The sequence below is a fragment of the Cryptomeria japonica genome, chromosome 4 (assembly GCF_030272615.1).
Source record: "Cryptomeria japonica chromosome 4, Sugi_1.0, whole genome shotgun sequence".
Lineage (NCBI taxonomy): Eukaryota > Viridiplantae > Streptophyta > Pinopsida > Cupressales > Cupressaceae > Cryptomeria > Cryptomeria japonica.
The window spans coordinates 736,345,074-736,369,081 of NC_081408.1; the positions used below are offsets into that span (position 1 = coordinate 736,345,074).

The 24,008-nt window shown below is 38.0% G+C and overlaps 1 protein-coding gene across 1 annotated transcript in view; it reads right to left on the minus strand.

Moving 5' to 3' along the window:
• Nucleotides 1–1,071: 1,071 nt before the first annotated feature.
• The window catches only part of LOC131027450 (glycosyltransferase BC10), a 62,562-nt gene continuing 39,625 nt past the window's right edge, over nt 1,072–24,008 (minus strand). The window contains exon 3 of the mRNA XM_057957527.2: nt 1,072–2,112. Coding sequence (XP_057813510.1) covers nt 1,471–2,112 — 642 coding nt within the window. The 3' untranslated portion in view covers nt 1,072–1,470. The remainder of the gene's footprint in view (nt 2,113–24,008) is intronic.

Sequence of the window (24,008 nt, forward strand, 5' to 3'; positions counted from 1 at the left end):
AAAATCAGAGTTGCCTCAAAGCTTTGAAGAACGTACAATTGGACCAGACTAACTGTAAGTGTCACTGAAATAGCTTTCAGGAATATTCTGTATCTTCTTGAACCAGTCAGATATTATACTCAATGTGCACATGACTGGATATGAAATGATGCAGGAGGTGTTTAATAACTGGGCTGAAGACACTGACCATTGGGTTACCAAAAGATATATAAACTCATACACAATCAAAGATATTTAACCCTCTGTTCAGAGAGACCATGACAATGCTCAACAAGATTTAAAGAGCCTCAAACACTGAGAATGTCAATGTGCAGTGTATTCCCTAATTATCTTTAAACCTCTTTTGAGGGAAAGGTGCCTAAATGGAGAGAATTGATAGCCAACATCCTGAAAAAAAAAAAAATCCATAGGAGAAAACACCGCAATTTTCTACATCGTCTCTTAATTGATAGATTCCTATAAGTTGTTCTTTAACTTTTGATATCAATCATTTCCTTTCCTAGAACTACCCTTCTAAATGCCCAGTCAATGTCCTCTGCAAGACATTGTATATTCACAAGTATCATGACTATAGTGAAGAAATATGTAACTATTAATTTCTTTTATCCAGTGGTCTATGGGGATATACATGTTAGTTTGGAGTGATCATCCAAGAAAGTCTGGGAAGAGATTGTGGACAAATGTTTCTAAATAGCTCATGTGGCATAAGTTGAATGGTGAGGAGGGAACAATAACGCCCCAGAATTGTCTAGAACCTCCTGCACCATTTTAGAAATGACTACCCATTATTATGGATGCTCCAAATTGAACTCTGCAACTTACATGAAAGTTATTGGATCTTCTAAGCTGCTTTTAGTTATCCTTCTATGCCACTTGTTCAAAATAAATAAAGCAAACTTGAATAGAGAATCAACTGCCAAACTGTTAATTTTTAGTATGACACATCTGATTTTACCAATAAAATGGCTTCGGCATTCTTTCATACAGGATACCTGTGCCGTCATTGTAAATGAAACAATAAGGAAAGTTTTGATTGTTAGAAATGACAAACACATTTTATCAACATTGCAATTGGAAGCTAAGCACTAAAGTGCCAATGTATATTTCCGTAAGCAAATGAATACAGTAACTAATACATTTGGGCACAAGTAACAAGGCCAGTACACATAACCAGAAAGTAATAAGACAAATGCCAAATGTACAACATAATAATTACAAATAATCATGTTGTCATAAGACAGAAGATAACCAACCATGGGCCTATTCAAGTGGTTCTAGGAATGCCTTTGATAAGAGAAGTAGAAAGGAGCTGGCTGATGAACTGTATGGTAGGATAATGGACTCTGATTATGTGCTCAATGAATTGTATATATGAGGCCTTGGGAGTTACTACAGTTATTGGGATGCTTTTTAAGTTAATAGTCTGCCTAGTGAATAAAGAAAGACCTATTATTATTTTTTTACATGTATTCAACCAAATCCCAATACTTCTGATGCAAGATGTAATAAAGGTTCCAATGCATTTGGTGCAAACTTCCGAGCAAAGAGCAAACATACAGAGCAAGTTTGGTTATTATAAGTGCAGGGCTGGGTATTACGAATCTTCCCAATAAATTCCACTGTGATGTCTGCCTTTCCAAACATTCCTGGATGAGGGCCCCCTCTTGACCAGTCAACCCAAGTTACACTTCTGTTGGCAAGAAATGACCCAAAACGAATGCTCAGCATGGTGGGAAAGTAATGTTCGTCCACATAACAAGCTGGAGTGCAATAGTTCTTGAATTTTGGATAGAAAAAGTTATCAGCAACTATGCTGATTGCCAGATTGCGATCAACCTCAAACCATTGAGACCCCTTACGCCACTGACTTAGTGTAACTTCAGGTTCCATCTTTGGGTTGTAACGTCCCCTCCCATAGGGACCTTTATCATCAAAGGAACTTACAAAACTATGTTGGGATTCTATAAGATAATCGTAAACTGTATTGAAATTGAATATAGGAATACAGGACTCCGATAAAAGCACAAATCTGGAATTTGAGAAGTCAAGTAAAGCATTGGCAAGGAGTCGTCTTTCTGCATCACACATACTCATGCGTCCCCACTCTGCTAACTGCAGAAGCAACATATACAGAATTAATTGACCACCAAACAATTATCATTCTTCAAAAGCCTGTTCAACGTTCAACAGATGCATAAGGATGACAAAATATTTAAGCAAATAGCATGCAACTATCAAAAAGTAGAATAAAGTTTAGTAAAAGTGCACAATTCAGAATGAAAAATGATAACCCTGATTGGAAAATTTTCAGATTCATTTTAATCAGATTTGAATGGTTTTTAAATGCACGTCCATTTCTCATTATCTATAGGTCCATGGAAAATTAACTTTGAGTATTAAACTCAATCAAATAATTAAATCCAGCTTACGATGAGCTTTGTTTTAGGTCATCAACAAGCTTATCAAATACATAGCATCTCCATTTCAAACAAATACAAACAGGAAGATTATGCCTCTGTCAGAAGTTTAAAACTGCGTATAGAGACTGGTATTCATTTCAGATTTTCACAACGAGGATTCATAATCCCTAATTTCAATGTTTTGCTAGGAAGACATAAGATCTTCTTTTTGCAATTTTCCAGTTAGTGTTTCTTTGATATTATAATAGATTAGATCTAATATGGTACTATCACCGAAAGATAATTACAACTTACAGTGAAATTTTGTAATTAATATCTAATACAGCAAGTTATGACTGGTAGAAGTAGCACACAAGTTTGATTTGTAAAATATACCCTACAGCCAATAGAAACAAAAGTATGAGCTTGTGTTTCTTTCTTTCTCTATCTTCTTGTGTATCTGTTTGTGATTCTGATTTTAGATATTTCATCCACGTCATCTAGTATCAAAGCAGCTCATTTCTTTAAGCCTTATTGTAGGGAATTATGCGATCAACACTTTTAATTCTCTGTTTTTGCTGGTCCACTGGTATTTGTCCTTCTTAGGTTTCAATTTCAATTTCCCAAGATACAATCTGCTCATTAACTTAACAATCTTTGTTGGGTGAGGAATATTTTCCTTTTTGAGCCTTTTACTGGTTTAGTTCTACCATTTTCCTTTGGCTTGTCAATAACCCTTTACCAGTTTCTGCATGTTTTTGGGCTATTTTTACTTTACACTAAACTGCACTGTTGCACTGGCAGAAATCCTTTTATTATCCTTGAACCAGACTCTTACCATGTACATACCTTAAATTCTGGGCCTGTACTCTACCTCTGTTACTTTTGTTCTAACTGATCCAGAGTCATAGCTTTCAGTAGTTATCTCATTCGGGTTGGAAGAAATAATAATTCTAAGCTAATTGACGTCCACATACTGTTCTCCACATCACATTCTTCTGCAGCATCAATTTACCCACTTGCTGCATCAAACATCCTCTCCTTATTTAATTGTTAAAGGAGCAACAAGAAACCTGTATCTGCTTCAATTCACAGCAGCAAGACAGCATATGTGGCCACAATTGACTCACCCTTGCAAGCTCAAGATGGGGTTCAAAGTTTCTTACAGCAAGGTGCATGCAACGATAACCTTTGGTAGGTCACATAATCACCAGGAAACAAGGACGGAGAGGGATAGGCAAGACAGGTAATGAGATGAGGATGACATTTCTCAAAAAAATGTTAATGCACTAATTGGAGATGCCAGAAACCAATTTAAATAAATATAAATGAAAATACAGGAAAAAGCAATTACCATTAAAGTAAAATTTTTAAGCAGACAAATGTGATTAGTGTATCAGGATTAGATTAGTAATCTTTTGTGGCAGGGATCAGCCTCTTTCTTATTTCCATTTTTTTGTTGGAGACTATTGTCCAAGTCAGAGGCCTGCATGGCAGGTGCAGAATGAAGTCTCCCATTATCAGGAGGCACCTCCATCTCCAAGACATGTTCCAGTTCCTCAGAGATGCATTCCCAGTACTCCAAATATTATTGGATAAACATTCTGATAAAATTCAACTGTTGACAGCTAGAAAATCCAGTCTTGTTCAACAAGAAAAAACTGAATTAGAGAGTTATCTAGAGTGTGGTTTTTAACAGATTCTCATTCCTCTTGGAAAGTTATACAATTTCAAAACAAATGGCACCTCATTTTGAGTTCATCGGAAAAGTTTATGACCTCTGCAAGTTGCAGATGTTTGTATCATGACGTTCAACTGGGGTTGAACTCATCCTTCAGGTTTGACAAAATTCAAACTTGTCTTTGATGGGAAAAGGCATGGTTTATGGATTCGTTCCTGTTTGAACTTATCTCATGTATAAAAAATTAACAGAGCCAAAGCTAATTTTGGGAAGTTGAATTGGTTCCTCTTGTTCAATCTCTTTGTATGAGAGATGCATATCTATTCTCAATTTGTGCTCATCCTTGGGCATAAATACACCCATTGAGGTATATGGGAAGGGGATTCTTCCTTCTTAGAAAAGTGATGAAAAATTAGAGAAATAGAGTTTACCTGAGAGAGTTGCATTCTAGTCATGTTAGTAATAAGGTTATTGGCAATTAAAGGAGGGCATATGTAGCCATGTTTCTTTATAGTGTGCAAGTAAAACATAGGTTCAGAAAAATAGGTATGAGTACTTAGAAGAGATGGATACCCTTTAACTGAGTAATTTTGAACACAATTTCACACACATGGGTAATCGAAGACAAAGTGCCTTGATCTGATTTGGGATTCTTCTTCCACCTTTAAGTATGTTTCCTAGTCTCTTGATAGGTTGGGTCAAATTTTCCGGAGGTTCTAAGTATGGATTGAGTCTTTATCTTTGAAATATTCAAGAACATTTATTTGGGGTGGCGCTAGATGTTGTGATGTTTTTGCACATCGCCCCATTGCAAATGGGGACCCCTACTTTTTGCTTGTAGGATAGTTGTCTTAGTTTAGTTGTCTGGCTTGGCAATAGTTTTGGTGTTCTTAACCTTTTGCTTGTAGGAGGTGCAGTACCTTAGATTGTCAGGAAGTGATCAAGTTAGGTCATCCCCCAGGCTAGTTTGAGGCCTTCTTAGCTTTAGATACTCAAGTGATAGGTGCAAGCCAAGTGATAGAGTCAAGGTGATCTTTGAGTGATGCTTCACAATGAAACCTCTAAGTCAGGACAGAATGAATCTTGAGCGTGGTGGGCACTCAAGCAAGCATGTGGAATTCCTAAGGTTAGTATCAAGGAAGGAAACTTCCTTCATACCCTCAAAATCCACGGCCTAGGGGGGAAATTCTCCTTAGCATGCTACGCTTGTTTGGAGCAAATTGAAGGATAATTAGCATCATATTGAAGGTGAAGTCAATGATCAGCTAGGTGTTTGAAGGCAACAAGTTTGGTGAAGGAGGAAGAGAGGAAACATTGCTCATTCACATCTTTAGGAAGATCCAGCAAAGGAAAATTTGATGAAGGGTGGAAAGATTAGATCAATAACTTGGAGAAGTCATCCTCCCTTCCACCTCATGCTGAAATCCCCGGACTTCCACTTGCTGGTGAAATCCATGACCTTCTTGGAGGATTTCAACCTACCCTCCAAAACCCCGGCCTACTTGAACTCACTTCCAGTGAGCCCCCAAAACCTCGGCCAACCTTAGGTACTTCCACTTGACTCTCATAAGTCTGGCCATTCTTCACTTCCAATTGCTGACCAAAAGCCCAGCCTAAGGAGGAGGAACAATGATGAACGAAACCACTGCTATCTTATTGCCTAAAGGGAGATAAGGTTGCCTTGATGGAAAAAGGTAAGAATGATTTGAAAGTTCGATCAGGCAAATGACTGATTTGATGAAGAAATGAAGAAGATTAAGGAGGGAAGTCACCGCTTCCACTTGGGGGCTAAAAGCCCAGCCAGTTGGGAGTCATTTCCACTTGCCCTTGAAATCCACGGACCATCTTGAGTGTCATTTCCAGTAACCCCTCAAATCCACGGCCTGCCTTGGCTACATTTCCACTTGCCCTTCATATCCACAGCCAGCTCTACAACATTTCCAGTGTTGGGTCAAAAATCCGGCCTACCCTATCAGCTGCCAGTTGACCATCAAAAGTCCGGATTCTTCTTGTTCACTTCTAGTTCCTACCTAAAAATCCCAGCCATCATGCTTTCTTCCACTTCAGGTTGAAAAGCCCGGCCTGATCTAAGATATTTCCAGTTGCCTCCTAAATCCATGACCTAGGTGGGTAATGAACTTCAGCAATTTGTCCACCATTTGGTGGAATCCATGAATCAGACCTCAAAGAGTGAAGCCTCATACTGAGTACATAAGCAATCAGACTTCAAATATCAGTAATCAGACCTGAAATCAATAAAAATCAGACATGGAACAGATCTAGAATCAGATAAATCAGTCCTAATTCAGTAATCTGAGTAGCAGAAGTAAACTTTTCAGACTGAGGAATTCGATTGATTTTGTAAAATTGTAAGTGTTTCTTTCAGCTTACAATGTAATAATGTGTTATTTGCCTCTTGCAGGTCTGACTGCAAGACATCACCAGGGTAAGGATCAACATACTTCAAGGTTGAATCAACAAAGGCATCAAAAATCTAGACATGCAAGAGACCAAAGGTAGTGAATAAAAGGAAGCAAGCAAATGGAAGAATGGAGAGAAGACATTACAATTTGAAGGGATCAAGGACATTCAAGGAAGGAGGCATCAAAGGAAAGGCACTACAAGGCAAGTGTAGAGATCATCGACATCAAGGATAGAATAAGAAAACCTCAAGCTTGGAATGAAGAATTTCCACCATATGAAGAGGATAACATTATACAAGGAGGATCAAGCACTCCAGGAAGGAATTTTACAAATATCTTGAATTTCCTCTGGAAATCCAAGAATCGTTGCTAGTATAGCAAGGGAGTAATCCAAGATAGAGGCTTCAAGTGAAGGAATTCAGATCTAATGCAAGGTGAGAAGCATCATCAAAGAGAACACAAATGTGATCAATGCCGAAGATGATGCAATTTGGATTATCTCTCACCATCATCACATTAGGTGCTTGGAAATGTTGAGTAACAAGAGATATTGGCCGAATTACAAACACTTTTGATGAGTTACAAGATGAGCAAACTGAGGTGACGCCTAGTCATCACCTACCCAATCATATCATTCCAAGTCAAGGTGTTTGATGCACTTGACTCATCCAACGAGGAGGATAACTACCACATGTGGAGGCACAGAGTTCGATGTACCTAACCTCATTATCTATTTGTCGGCATTCAAAGAAGACATATGTCCTATTTATTGTAATTTTATTATTGTGCTATGTAATGGGTGTAATAAACCCTAATAAGGGTTTCTATCTTTCAATCTTGGCCATTGATGTGGATTCGATCTTGGCCATTGATGTGTATTATGAGCACTATATAAGGGTCCACTCTCTCATTTGTAAGGGTTAATATTTCAATAGCAGGTAGATTTTTTAGCAGATAGCTAGAGTAAAGTAGGAGAAAAGGAGATTGTTGCAAAAACTTTGTTGCAAGAAGCATATTATTTTCATTGCAGAAATGGTGAATTTCATGTGTTGATTCAACATTTGCATGGTCTCTACTTCTCATTTATTTTCATGTTGGTTATATGGACGGAATTTATTGTGAATGATTAGTGGTGAAATTTGTATGTTCATACTACTACTATTTTGCTGATTGTAAAGTACCTTGCGTGGTCAACTGAACTCTCTACATGAGCTTAACTTTAATTGCTACTCACTCATTGATATGCATTACATTGATGGTATCTATGTTGTTGGTAGTAATGTGAACATCATTTTGCTCTCCTTAGAAGATCGCATCTGCTTTGCCTAGTTGTTCCTTGCATGGTGAAACAAAGCATGGTTGAATTTCACCAAGTCATTCATAGTCTCTTACATTCTAAGAATTAGATTAGACCCCCCTAAACCCTACTCTTTTGCCTTTTGTTTTAAAGTCAGCTTCCATGTTCCAGCTACATTCAAGCAAGAGTTCAAGTACAAACATAAGTCCCCTTGTGATTCCAACAATATCATATCAAACCCTTGAGCTTATCCACATGTCAAGACCTAACATGTATGATCACATAGCTTAGCATTTGAGAGGATTTTGTTCAAGAGAGGATAAGATATCTTGGTATTTTATTCAGTGTACGAAGTGCATAAAAAACATATCAACAATGGCGTCATCAGTTCATAGCTCCGAGTCAAAGCACTTACCCCTCTCTTAAAAAATAATAATAATAATTTATCAATCTAAAGTCCAAGTCAAAATTTTGAGCGACCAAGTTTTTGTCGAATCCATGTTTTAAAACTATGATTCTATGGACCACATAACTACAAATGGCTAGTACATTCATTGTATTTTCATATACTTCTAAAAAGTATTTTGCATATTATTTAAAATTTTATTTTATGAATTTACATATTTTTTTCATTTGTCAAGTCCAAAGTCAATCAAAATATACAGCTGCTGAGTTTTCATCAAGTCCAAGTTTTAAACCTATGCTTCTATGGAACTGCATGGCTACAAAAGGCTCCTAAATTCAATCTAAGATGGTCATGTTGGAATATTTGTCATTGATGTCAAAGGCTTGTTGAGTATGCTATTTTGTTGTTTGCGAATTTTGGTTGAGCTCCCTGTGTGCCTGGTTGAGCAGCTTGAGCTGCTTGTATGCCTGTTGGACCTGCTTAGTTGCTTGGTTGAGCAACGTTTGTGTCTGTATCAGCTTCTTTGGTGCCTCCTTGTCATTTTTGTCAGCTACTGCTTCATTTTTAATGCCATGTCAACTTTTGAATATTCAAGGAGTTAATATCCTTGGGACATAATGGAAATGTTATTTTTGTGGGCCACTTTATCTCAACGCAGCATTGAAAGCTCTATTTTTGACGTTGAAAAGAATTATTTTATGAGCTGTATTTGTGGTGAGCGTTTTGTTTTTTTTTGTGAAGTCTCGGGGGCATTTATTGTGCAGAGGTCAGTTCATTTTAAAAACACGATATGCATGCTGGTTTCTGAAGATTTCTGAGGAAGACAATTTTTGTTAAAGTCGTGTATTGGCTTGGAGAGTTTGAGTTTTATTTCGGCTTCATTTTCCTTTAAAATCGTGTGCATTCATCTAATTAATGGCTCTGACATAGCAAAATCGCTATTCATTATTGCACCCTTTTAAAAATGAGTGAACTCGATAGAGTTCGTTGGGTCAATGTAACAAACAATTCTGAAGATATTTTTTTATGTGGTAAAAGTGTCCTTCAGCAGGATCGTTTTTTTTTTACAGAGATCATTTGCTATGACGGGAAGTTCTTTTAAAAATCGTTGAGCCTCTCTGAGTAGTCATTTATTGATACGTTTTTTTTGGTGCCGAAAAAGGGGAGATGGATGCCTATGGAGGTCGTGTGTTTTTGGAGGATGTTTTTTCTGTGGTGCGATTTCTTTTATCTGATGGTTATGGAGGGTAAGGCATAATTATGGCATCGGCAAATGATTGTTTCAGCTGAGTTCATGCATATTGAAAGCAATTTTTAAAAAATCATTTTTGGTGGATATATGATTTTGAAGAGAATTTTCTCAGCAATGCTCATGCCACGTTTTTTTGTGTGAGTGCAGTCATGGAGATTACAGTGAACAGCAATCTTGGTTTTGTGTTGAAAAAATTTAGTGGTGCTAAAAAAGTGGAGAAGTAGCGTTTTTTTAGAGCGGTAAAATTTCTCTGTGTGGGGTTGATCAAAGTGTAAAAAAATTACATCTTCAGGTGGGATAGTAGTAGTAGAAGTTTATATATAAAACACGTTTTTTTTTCAGATATATGTTCTAAAAAGAAGAAGATTCAGATATTTTTAAAAACATCTATTACTTGTCTTTGAAAAAGTTGGGTGAATGTGCCTTACTGGAAAGGCAGATTGGTATGAGCATTGGAGTGACTTATTGATCTTCTGCTGAAAGTTCTTTTGATGATCATGAAAAAGTTTAGTTGTGTTTGCTGCATTCTGAAGGAGTCTAAAATGGGAATGAACCTGAGTTTTTGAGAAAAAAAAATTTAATAATCGTAATTCTGAGTTCTCAAAGTTGGTGTATTGGAAGGAGCTGGTGCTCGCGTTTGTATGGGGGTTGGAGCCTCTGCTGTTCTCAGTTGGTGCTGTGAGGAGAGATGGTGCTCTCTTTTGATTGTTGCTTTGTAATCTGGGTTGGAGCCCATTTGAAGTTAATGAAAGTCTTTTAATGCCGTGGTTTTTTACCCGAAAGGGTTTTCCATGAGATATATGATATTTTGTCATTGTGATTATTCTTGTTGTGCTTTTATATGATTTTTAAAAAGGTTAAATTTCTGCAATACCAATTCACCCCCCACGCCCTCCCTCTCAATATTGCTTGTGTGCTTCTCAGGCCATATATCAAGGCTAATTACTATTATATTTGCAAAGAAAACTGAAAAAAGAACCAAAGTGCTTGGAAATTAGCTATATGAAACCCTATTTTACCAAAATAATAAACAACTCAATTTTATAGTAATGGCTACTCTATTTCTATTAGCAATTCAAGGAAAAATATACACATATACAACTTCTTGGGTGGATAAGCTATGGTGACACATGTCTAAGAGGATATGAGGTAACTTCCATCAAGGGAGAAGCTGACTCAATCAAATAGAGAAAGTGGTGGTACTTGATGAGGCAAACGTGGCACCTAAATGCCATCAATCAAGAATTTATGAGGCAGAGGTGGCAAAATATTGCCTTGTATCAAGGATGACAAATATCATTATCGGCTACCTAAGAGAAATGTATTTAGCAATAAACAATAAAACAATCGGACCTACCATGCTGCAATAATTTCAACCACTAAGAACCTAGAGATGACCAACAATGGAACGCAACAAATGCAAGCTGACCATAAGAGATGCAAAAAAGATTCAAGTAGCTAACTCAACCACATTGTACCTCCCACCATCTATTGCAAAATGACCTCAAGACTATTGTTAACCATCTTTGCCATCATAAACTCAACAAAAAGTTGTGTTGACACCTAATCTAAGAAAACTTGATTTGGCTCTGCTAATTGGCCAATTTGCCCTCACCTTACTTCTATGCTGATTTTATCGTGTTGCCTTGGATCCTTAATCCCTAGTTGTTTCCTTGATTAAGTAATTATGCCAAGAATGATTTAATTTGACCCAATGAGGAATTATCGCACCCCTATATGATTTCCCTTTTGCTCTATTGAGGTCCTAGTTCAAACTCATGTAGGCTTAAATTGAATTGATTGCCTTCAGCTTTTCTTTCGTTTGAGTGTTAAACCATCTAAGTAGGTGAGAATGATATTGTAATGTTATCAACACGAGATGATTATTATTCATTTTGGCTTGCCAACATGTATGGCACAATGTGGTAAATTGGTGATATTCTTTAGGGGCTATTGTCGGAGTAATTGGTGTATATTACCTTTTAAGTCATTTTCAAATCTAGTTAGTTTACTTTAGAGAAATTATTTTTTCTGTCTGAAGTCATATGATTATGACTCTTGTTATAATCCCATGTCGTATGTCTCACTCTTTCCTATATATATAGAAGGATCCTATATGTACATTACATTGCATCCTTTGTATAGATTACTACTATTCTACGATGTTGATCTTCTAGAATTCTTGTGATTAGTTCTTAGAAAATTTGATCTTGGGACAGCTACCTCCATAGCTAATCCCTAACATGGTACCAAAGAAAAGGATAGTACAGAGTTAGTTCACTTCTGGAAGCTCTAGTCCTTTGCTACAGTTAGTCCATTTTTGGAAGCTCTAGGATTTCAATGTTTTGTGCTTTCTTGAAACTAAGTATGCCCTTCTATCGCATCTTAGGATGACCTACAGAACCAAAGAAGCTGAGAGAGAAGATTCTAGGGGGTTCCTATTTGGGGCAAACTTGACCCTACCATTGCATTCAAAAGGCCCAAGAACACATAGATCGACATTAAATTTGCCAAATTTGGAGTAGTTGGCAAAAAAAGCGATTTTTTTACCCTTGGCCATAAGGATCACAAAGAATATTCCCTATGCAATGGCATATTCTACAACACTCTACAAGTGAATCTATAGGTGTCAACAGATGATATGAATGAATCTTCAATATTTCTAAGGTTTTGTTCTATTTTCTACCAATTTTTTTTGTTCACCACAACAACCCACCACCATTTGGACTTTTTTAACCTCCAATTACTACCAAATGGCCCACAAAACAGATTTTTTCCTTGAAAATGGTTTGTTGCTATCACAGCCGTAGTTTTGCAAATTGAATTAACAATTTATACATTTCTATGTCTTTTTTCAAAAAACTAGAGTATTTTGGGAATATTCTTAAGATTCTACATATATTCTAGTAATCAAGGTATACTCCAATGGTGACATCAGTAGGTGTCTTCCCCCAACCTGCCCCCTCACCAATAGAAATTTGACTTTTGTTGTCCCTTGTTCTTGCTCATACAATGTTTTTAAAGCAATTTTTTTGAAATGAGTTAGTTTTGACTATACTTCGCAATGGTCAAGAGGTTTTGAGTTTGGACTTTTGGTTTTTTCTAGAAATTCAATTTTCTCAATGAACTTGTACAATTCATGTTCTAGAGACTTTGAAAGGTCATTTATATCTTGCACATATGGATTCCTTGGGTCCAAATTTTTGAAGTGTGAATTTTTCCACATACTTCATGATAGCCCCTTTTGTTTCCTTTTATCTTGTAGCAAAATTGTATTTATAGCCATTTTTTCTTTTTTGGACATTGTAACCATCTATTAAATGCATTATTTGATTTGTAAATGCACTAAAATAAGTTGTACTTAAATTTAATATAGCTTTCAAATGTTATTGTGCCTTTGTTGTATTTGATTATGTAATATCAAAAATCACACCTTGTACAATTCAGCGCAACCAATGGCACCTTCCTCCATGTCATCAAAGGTCGTGTACCACTACTTTTGTCTTTTTGCCCACCTAGATCGCTTCGTCAGCTCCAAACTGGAATCTTACCAACTCTGTTGACCTGTCATTCTCAAGACACTAGCGCTGCGCGGAGACATCTATGCAACACACTAGCGTCCCATGAATCTGACAGTTCGCAGGTGGTCGTTTAAGCGTTACGCCTGCGCCTGGAAAGAACCGTAACACCCCTGCAATGCACCCATTGATGTCGAAATTCATCTGGGAGGCTATATCTTTCATGTTTCTAGCCTTTCTTGGGACTTCTACATCATTTTGGAGATACTTCGAGCTCCGGGCATCCATTTTCTCTTATCTTGCATAGGTTTTTCAGCATCTTGAGGACCACCATTGTTGCAGTCTCTCAAACAGCTCACAATGTTGTCTTCACAAGTCTTGGAAGGGGAGTTCACTTACTTTCCTTGGTTTGTTTGCAAATTCATAATCTTTTATTTCAATCTATCTATTATCTTAATCATGTTTCTTTTCATCTTTATCATTCCATTTCATCGTTGCTATTATCCGGATTGATTGTGGAGGTGGAAACACCAAAACGGGGGTCTGACTGAGGCAAACTCCAAAACACAACCCCCAACATTTTCCTTCTTGCTTGTGTGCAAGTTTATAATCGTGGGAAGGCAGTCATCTTGTAGGAGGCTTCAATCGTGGACCAGTTGTGAGCTTCCTTCATTCCTTTTTCTCATTTCATTCTAGAATTTCATATTATGTGTCGTTAGCTTAATTTGTCATTTTCCATGATTATTTAGTAATATAGTTGTGTTTGTCATTTTCGTACGACCTCTGTACCTTGTCCGTATAGGACGATAGCGCGTCGCGCTAGTGTCCCAGTTCAACGCGCTCGTCCTCAAGACAGAGGCTTAGCAGAGTTGTTTGAGAACTCTACTTGTTAGTCATTTATCTTATTTTGTACTTAGTTTTGCATTTTCATCCCCTGGCTCACCCTTAGCGCTAGTTTGAATGGGGTACTGGAGGGCCAATTTGTTCTCTAGGATCCAATTTGTGCATCTTGTATTTGCAATCACAACCTTGTCTACATTCATGTGTGTCCCTTGTATTTACAAAACCTTTATAATGTCATAAAGGGTTTGTAGCAGAGTTCCCAGACTCGCCGCGAGTCTGGCGAGTTCGCCGAGTTGGCGAGTCGAGCCAAGCTCGGTGAGTTTTGTTGACTCGTGGCTCGGACTCGACGGGTTTTGGGCAAAACTTGCCTGACTCGCGAGCTCCAGGACTCGGTTGCGCAATGGTCAATTTCGATTTTAAAAAACAAAAAATAGAAAAGCTTTTTCACTTGTTTTTTTTCTACTTTCTCTTTCATATAACCCTAAAAGGTCATCTAATTGTTAGTTGTGAGAAGAAGAGAGGAAAAGTGAGAGAGAGGAAGGAAAACAAGAGGCCATAGGTTTGCAACCAGCAGGGAAGAAGAGCATCAAGGAGACCACAAATCACATTGGGGAGGCCATAGGCTTGCATTGAGAGCATCAAGGAGTCCAAAGCAAGACTTCTCAACTCATTTGAAAGAGGTAAGTGTTAAACTTTGTAGATTTTGCTGGTTTTTTTAGATATGTTAATGGATTTTTTTCATTTGTTTGTTAATTTTTTTTTAGTTTAACAGTTAACTTTCCAAATCTTGAATGTTTTTATATTTTTAGCTTAATTTCAATGAGTAGTAGAATAATAGCAAAGTGCAAACCCTACATTTTTTTAGAAAAAAATTGTAAACATGTATTTACAATTTTTTTTTTTTTTAAAGTAGGGTTTGCTGATTTTTTCAATTAGTTTATAACTTTATTAAATTTTCTTATTGCAGCAGCCTTCACGTTTAAAAAACATTCATTTTTCACAATGCCTAAAAAGGATGAGGCTTGGAAATATACTGAAGACTTTATTGGCAGACAAAAAAATCAAACAAAATGTTTTTTTTGTAAAGAAATTAATTTTGGTGGCATCAATAGATTTAAATACCATATTGCCGGCATACCTGGCCATGATATTGAGGTATGCAAATTACAAACTCCTGAGGTAAAACGTTTTTGTTATGTCCAATTAGAAACACATGAACAAGAAAAGTTAACTAAGAAGAGGCAATTGGAAGAGTTAAGTGCTATTGGCTCCCATGCACCCACATCCGCATCCACATCCGCAGGCTGTGTTGGAGAGGGTTCTTCCATGCCTCCCTTTCGCCCTAGTGCTTCTGCTAGTGCTAGTGCTTCTACTTCTACTCCTCCTAGTGGCACTATTACCTTTGGCCCTAGAGTTCGGAAATCCAGGTTGGATAGTTATTTTGTGCCGCGTAGTACTCCTGGGGCACAACCCTCGCTTGAGAGCATGGGTTGGAACAAGGAGGTTCATAATGCTGCAAGAAAACAAATTTGCAAGTTTTGGTACTTTTGCAACATTCCATTTATTGCAGCCAGGTAATTCTTTTTGATTTGATTGCTTTAAGTTTAAAGGTAAATTTATAGTTTGAAGTTGAACTCTACTTTGTCTAATCATAATCTATTTGTGACAGGTCTCCTTATTGGCAAGGCATGGTAGATTCCATAACCATTTGTGGTGCGGGGTTTAAAACCCCTACTGATGCTGAGTTAAGTGGGCCCCCTCTTGTTACAAATGGTTGAGGATATGAAAGTTGAGCTAGAGGACCACCGACAGTCTTGGAGCCAAAAGGGTTGCACCATCATGACAGATGGTTGGACAGATAGGAGGAATAGAACACTCCTAAATTTTCTTGTTTCCTGCGGAGGTGATTGATCATGATTCATTCTAATTTGTACTTCCCTAAATGCATTGAATAAATTAAATTTTGATTTGTTGAAAGTTTGAAACTCTATTTTCAGGATCCACCATGTTCTTGAAGTCTATTGATGCTTCCTCACATGTAAAAAATGTCACATACTTATGTGAGGCTATTGAGGAAGTCATACAAGAGGTGGGGGAAGAAAATGTGGTTTAGGTGGTGACAGATAATGCAGCAAGTTATGTTGCTGCAGGTAAATTTTGAACTTTTCAAGTCTTGATGGAGAGGCATCTATGATTATTTAAAATTTTCTTAACACATCAACATTTCTAATTAACTTAAAATTGTTGCAGGTAAACTTTTGATGGAGAGGCACCCGAAAAGTTTTTGGTCTCCTTGTGCGGCCCATTGCCTTGACCTGTTGGAGGATATTGGTAAGCTTGAATGGGTGAAATCAATAGTTGAAAGGGCCAAAAATATCAGCAAGTTTACCTAGAATCATGCATTGGTCCTTAGCATTATGAGGCAATACACGGGGCAAAAGGAGTTGGCTCGTCCTGGTATCACGAGGTTTGCCTCAAACTTCCTCACACTGAAATCCTTGATAAAATCAAAGGCGGCTTTGAGGCGTATGTTTGTTGGTGAGGAGTGGACTTCCACATCCTATGCTATGACCACTGCAGGGATAGATGTGGTAAATTGCATTTTTGATGAGCCAAGTTTTTGGACCCCCTGTGGAGAAACCGTGCAGTTAAATTTATTACAATTTAACATTTAGTATCTACTATCTAGTATCTACTATTTAGTAATTTAATTTTAATTTATTAACAATTTAACTTTGCAAATTTTCTTTTTTTTTTATTTAATTTGTGACTTAATTGTTTTTGTTTAACATTATGTGTAGGTCACTGAGCCCCTCGTAGTTCTCCTACGAGTTCTTGATGGGGAGAAGCCCTCTATGGGCTATATATATGAGGGTATGGATAGGGCCAAGGAGGCCATTAGGTCCATATATGCAGGAGATGAGGATAAGTATGGCCCTATTTGGGAGATTATTGATAGGAGATGGCAGAACCAACTTCACAGGCCCATCCATGAAGCAACCTATTACCTCAATCCGGCATTTCGATTCCGTGATGACTTCAAGGCGGATGAGGAGGTTCTTAGTGGCTTGTATATAGTGGTACAGAAGTTGTGTACTAATGGCACAGCCTCAAGTACAACGCTCCAGCTGGATAAATATAATAATCGAGAAGGGGCAATCTTCGCAAGCAGCATGTGCATAGAGGCTCGAACACAATTGCAGCCAGGTAGAAATATATGTAAACTTAAGATTCTTAAGTTTATGGCTTATGCATTTTAATTTTTGATTTTATAATCTAGCCTTAAAGTTGGAAATGAGTTTGATTTTTTTTTTTCTTTTTCGTTATTTCAGATAGATGGTGGCAAATGTTTGGGCCCTCAACCCCAAACCTTCAAAAAATTGCCATTCGTATTTTGAGTCAGCCATGCAGCGCTTCTGGATGTGAGCGCAATTGGTCCATGTTCGAGCACATCCACTCGAAGAGGCATAATAGATTGTCTGTGGAGAGGTTGAATGATCTTGTTTTTGTTCATTACAACCTTCGTCTTAGGACCAGACAGATTTTGGACACTGACTCCTCTCCGATCACTTTAGCGGAGATCGATCCAGAGTCTGAGTGGATCACTGAGTCTACCGATCCCGTCTTCACTGAGGAGGACCATGAGTGGGTTGACCAGGCAGACAGAGAGGTTGAGGCTGTGGCTATGGCAGAGGAGGAGGATAGAACACGATCTAGCACAGGCACCTCACAGGCGGAGACTATGGCTTCTCAGTCATCCAGGACCTACCTTAGACACATTTGTAGGAGGCAGAAAAACTACTCTGAGGTTGAGGATGAGCTAGAGCCTGAGCCATATACTTGTTTTTGTTTACAGTTATATATATGTTTGGGAACATTTAATAGTCATGGATTTTATATACATTTGACAACATTTATAACTCTATATATCTATGTTTTCTATTTCCTTCAGCTACAATTTACATTTCTACGCATGTGATGGATGTATGTTTATGTATGTGATCAAATTAGCTTCTATTTGATGATGTTATAGTGTCTTTAAACTTTATTCAATAATGGGTGCATGAAACAAGTTTTAAATCGTTAAAAATCTCTAAATTTCAAGGGTTTTTTATTTTGCCGAGTCATTGCCGAGTCATAGCCGAGTCACGAGTCGAGTCGGCCTTGTCGAGTCCGAGCCGAGTCCAAGTCTGGGAACTTTGGTTTGTAGTGCATACCTTGCTCTTGTATTCACAACCTCATCTACGTTCATGTGAGTGTGCCTTGTTTTTGCACACCCTATTTTAGTTGCAGGTACTTATTGGTGCCCCCTTTAATGTTGCTTCAATTTCTTTTACAACATTGTGACACACATTTCAAAGGAGTTACCATAACTCTAGAGTCTAGCTTGTCAACATTATGGGAGGGCATAGTACTAGTTGTACTTGTGTTAAAGCTTCCTTTGTGTTGCTTTGGAGTGATCTATGTATCTAATTTTGGTTCCTATATACTAGACAAATGCAACAGGAGTTGCCATTGTTGAGACATGGACCAGCTAGGACTCGAACCTAGGACCTTCCATACGCTGTTGGAGTGCTCTACCACTGAGCTACTGGCCCCTCTTGGACCAGTCCATCATCGGTCCGGGTGTGGCTTATTTTCAACACCAACACCCCCCCTTAAGCCACACCTCTCATGTGCTTGGGGCTCCTAGCCTGGACCTGGCTCTGATACCATGTTAGCTATATCTCTCCTGCCACTATAGAAAGGTGGCTTGTGAGTAGCAGCAGCCACAATACTTCTCTTATCATTTTGAGGCATCTTAGGTTTAGGTCTTCCAACATTTGGATCATACTGATCCCGAAAGAGGCATTTGCAGGAGGAGAGAAGCCATTCTTCGGCACCAAAGTGAGCCATTATCCTCCTTGCCCTAGACTGGACCTCATCAATGGCATCCGTGCACACACAGATGTAGGCGGCCTCATTCTCTTATACCAAGACGATCAAGTGCCCGGTTTGCAGGTCCTCAATAATGGCACTTGGCTTAACGTACAACCCATTCCATACACAATAGTTGTTGACATTGGGGACCAGTTGGAAGCCATCACTAATGGCAAATACACCAGCGCATGGCATCGCATTCTGCCCACTAAGAATGGCAATCGTTTCTCAGTGGCATCCTTTTATAATCCCTCATATAATGCCAAGGTTTATCCTGCACCTCAACTCAATGCTGCTGATAAATCATCGTCGATTTATCCAGAGTATCTGTTTGGAGACTACATGCAGGTTTACAGCCACCAGAAATAATAATACCAAACTGGTTCCCATGTAGTTCCTTTTCAAACCTAGTTAAATTACTTAGGGTATTTACTTTTAGACTTTTAGCATTAGTGTTGAAGCATTTCACAATAATTTGCATGCGTTTGGGAAGCCAAAAACTTGAGTTAAAAACTGAGCCTAAAACTAGACATGTTAGTAGAGTGGTGTTCCTCAACCCCACTAGGGAAATACAGGCCACAATCCCCCATTCAAGTCTTAAAAAGCACAAAATAATTATTGATTTGGGCCCATGTCTTCCATAGATGAGATTGTAAACTATTAATATTAATTTGTAATTAATAATTTGCAATCATATGACACTACGATGTGAATTGGACTTAATTTTTTATCTATAAATGAAGGAAAAACTACTTATGACCTTTGCAAATTTAATTTTACATGTGTTTTTAAGATTATTTTACAAATTTATATGTTTTGTATTGTTCAAAAATTTTGCCTGGTCCGAGTTTTTGGAAAAACTTGAGTCTACCAAGTCTGATTTTTTAAATTATGATCAATATAACATGTTATAATATAATAATTAATGTTAATTATATTACTATAACATAATATTATTTATTATCATATTCTATGGAAACAAGTTGCCAGCCCAAAAAAAGGGCAATTGGGAATGATTGTTTCATTTCTTGCAACTCAGGTTAGTTGAGATAATTAGTTTCACTTCATAATTTGTAGAAATATATAAGTTTCTAAGACATTTCTCCACTTCATGATGAAAAATTAGGCAAACAGAAAAGGCCATAGTTGACAAGAAGCAACGCAGATACACAAAGTTGCTTAAAATTGATCTGAAAAACCCTGAGGTCCACATCAGTTTTAAAAAAACAATTATTTCAGCTCATACAAAGATGCAGATATCTTCTGCACCTACTGAAAACTTCCTATTTAGCATAATACAACTTCCCATTTAGAGGTGTACATATAGGCAACTTTGTCCTTGCAGATATCACCCTATAAGCGACAAAAGCCAAGCTTTAACTGCCCAAAATAGGAACTGAATAATTTCTTCCATCTCTTTATGGGAATTTCAGCTGGAGACTCTGTTCTATTCAATGGCTCATCCAATTGTATAAATAAACCCCTTGGGTTCATGTGATACTCAATTCTGGAGCTGTAGAATGTATTTACACTTGAATGTGATTGTGTGGCATGTTGTTTGAGCAAGTTTTCTTTTCACAAAAAACCTGTCAAGCATTGTAGATACACTGTAGAAGTACTACTGTATTCTCTGAGGCTACCTTGTAACTCTTGCAATGATGATAGTGAAGATGAGGAGGCAGAGCCATACACTTCTAGAATTGTCCTGCATTGAGTTTCCCTCCATAAATTATTTTGTCAATTCTCTCTTTTATGCTTGTTTCACCATTTACTTGTTTCAATCGATTCAACTTGTATCACAAATTTCAACACCAAAGCCATCAGAATTCTAAGTATGATTCTCTTCTTTTAGCATAGTTCTTAAGTGAGCAATCAAATTCAATCAACTCAAATTTTAGTTTGTTAAGAATCCATGTTGATGAATCATGAATAATCTATCTAATTACAAATCATCCTGCTCACCCATAACCGACCTGTTCAAATTCTTCTATCGAGCACTACAAATATTGAGTTTCAGTTACACTGGTGATAGTACTACACCTGAGAATTACCTTCTCACACCCTAAAATTGCTGAGAAACCTCACCTGCATTCTGTACCCCCAACCCACCATTGTTGTGTACCTTTTAGGCCTCTTTGTCAAAGGATGGAATGGACAATCATCTCGAATTTGTCCTCCAGAGCTTCTTTGATATTTCTCTAGTTCATACAACACATTGTTCATGGATTGATTTTGTTTCTTGTACTGTTTCTTCAGAAAAACAAAACAAACTGCCTCTAAAACCATTGTTCGAAATTGTTTCATCCCAGAAAAGACTAGGAAAAAAAACCCCTGAAGGTCTTGCATGGGAAAGACCATGAACAGCCCAGATCCAAAGGTAGGCATCCCTTGATGCTCATCAATGTCAAAACATCAATAGTTCAAGATTCCAATCTGTTCATCTTCCCAGCCACCCATTCACTAAAGATGCAACCAACAATCAATATCATAGCGATGAATCTTTACAGATCTAGACCATGAAGTGCTCTTCATCATGGCTCACTGACAGAGTTTATCATCATTGCAGTTAAATAGCAAAATTTTGCCCTGACTGATTCTGTCATAAGAGCTCAAGCTACTCTATCACCCCAACTCAATTTTTTATTAGAGGTAAACTCTAAGCTAGAGCTTGACCACAAAGAGTTCAATTATCACAGCTCAATTTCAACTCAGATCTTAGCTCTACAGCATTCCATCATCATAGAAAGTACACCAGCATTGGTAATAGAAACACAACAAATTCAATGGATCCATTACCATCATGATGCAGGAGCATCCAGGTCCATGGGCAACCCCCCATCAACCAAAAAAAGATTCTCATTTTATTTCCAATTTTGGATGTCTTTGCATTTCTTGGCATTTTGATTTGTGAAAGATTCTTGTTTGGATCAAATTTTGCAGAAGTGATATTTTACATGGTTGCAGTTACACAATTCAATCGGCAGGTTAATCAAAACAATTGAATTTGGAAATCCATTAAGACTGAAACCAAACCATTCTCTAAGGATGTTTGTAATGTCATTTCCCTCAAAGTGGCAACTTTTGGTCGTAGGATTCTGTTGTGACGTATTCACACATCGCCTCATTGCAAATGGGGACCCCTGCTTTTTGCTTTCTAGGGTTAGTTTCCTTAGTTTAGTCGTTTAGGTTCTTGATTATTAATCTTTGCATTGGACGTTGGGAAACTATAGCTTCTCACCCAACCCACGGAACAACTAATCTACCTCCAAGAAGGGGGGGCTCCCACCCGGGTGGGGGGGGGCCCAAGAAGATATAGTTGCTATTCGGCAAGGGAATTTCTAGAGAGCTCATTAGGATAGGATGGTCTGCTTGAGTTGAAGTGGGTCAGTAGGTGGTGCAGGTCAGGGTCTCTGTTGAAAGTTTCCTCTTAGTTTGGCCTAGGTTTTGTTTCTAGGGTTGAGTCTTGATTGAGTTTGAGGAAGTCTTTGTGTCATGCTAGGAGTCTTGCCTTTTGAAACCTATGCCATTGAGTCAAGTCAAAGATGCCTTGGACATTAAGTTGAGCAAACTTTTGATCATGAACAATGAGGAATTTGGGTGAGAACCTCAAATTCGCTCCTGACCCTTTTTAGAGGTACAGGAGTGAATTCTTCAAAAGAAGGCTTCCCCCCCCCAAACTAGATGAAATACTCTATCTCAAGGCCTTGTTTGATGCAATATCCACTTACCTATCCCTTAGAGAAGCATATCAATGAGACTTGAATGCAAAGGCTAGAAGACAATGGAGAATTTGAGCTAGATTGTGAATTTCACTCCTGACCCTTCCAGAGGTATAGGAGCGAAATCTTCCTTAGCTCTCTTTGCCCTCCTATTTTGGACAAAACCTTCACTTTAAGGCATGGATTGGGAGGAAATAAGCTTGAATTCACCCTTGGAGATGCCTTTAACAAACTTAGATTTGGAAATTTGGAGAAAAAGACAAGAATTTTAACATTATTGCAAAATTTGCTCCTGACCCTTCCAAAGGGTCCAGAGCGAATTTCTTCAAGAAACCTTGCACCTTGCTCAAACCTTTGAACTAATCCATTCCTAAGCAATTTTGAAGGCAAATAACTTGATCTTGATAAGGTAAGGGTGAGAGATGAAGTTCTATGAAGGAAGAATTGAGCAAAATAGCTATTTTGCTCCTGACCCTTCCAAAGGGTCCAAAGTGTCTCTTGAAACCTCCTTTTGCTCCCAATTTACATTAAGCCTAGCGTTGATTGAGGTTGATTGAACTTAGAGGCATCCTTAGACATGCATTTGAGTGAGTTGTGGTCACAAAGTGTGAAAAATTTGTGCAAGCATGCAAAATTCGCTCTTGACCCTTCCAGAGGGTCCAGAGCGAAATTCCTAGATGGGTATGTACCTTCCAGGGGTACACCAACGAACTTGTCAATAGTTGCTCTTTGACTCCAAATTTGAGCAAGGAAAACCCTTAGGATGACTTCCTAGCATGGACCAAGGTCAAAACAAAAGTAAAATGAAGGATAAATTGAGTGAAAATATGAATTTCGCCCCTAACCCTCTCAAAGGGTCTAGAGCGAATTTCACCTAAGCTCCTAACCCTTCCAAAGGGTCCAGAGCGAAATCCTTAGAAGGACTCCCTATTTCGCCTAATGCACTAAAAGGATCTTGTTTTAAGCTAAATTGATGGTGAATTGACTTGATCATGATAAGAGGAGGTTTGATAAGTTAAGTTCAAGGCAAAGTAATGAGGAACCGAAGATGAATGGCGTAAAAGGAAGAATTTCGCTCTTGACCCTTCCAAAGGGTCCAGAGCGAATTTTCCTAAACACCTATTTACTCCTTGTTTGGGGTCAAAATCTTTGTTCCTATGGCATGGTTGAGAGACAGTTGATGTATACTTGCCTTGAGAAGTGAATTGAAGCAAAGGAAATGATGAATTTGAGACTAAATGCCAAATTTGCTCCTGACCCTTCCAGAGGATCCAGAGCGAATTTAATTATAGGTCATGTCCTTGGAGAGGGTCCAGAGCGAATTTCATTATAGGTCCTCTCCTTGGAGAGGGTCCAGAGCAAAAATTTCATTATAGGTCTCGTCCTTCCAAAGGGTCCAGAGCGAAGTTGATTATAGTGCCTTCTTGTTGATGGTTTGAAGTGAGGAATACTATGTTAGAACGAATATATCATGTCTACTTAACACCATTTTTGTTTGTTTTATAGATTAACAAAATCAAGTTGGAGGAAGATCAGGCCAGGACAAGGAT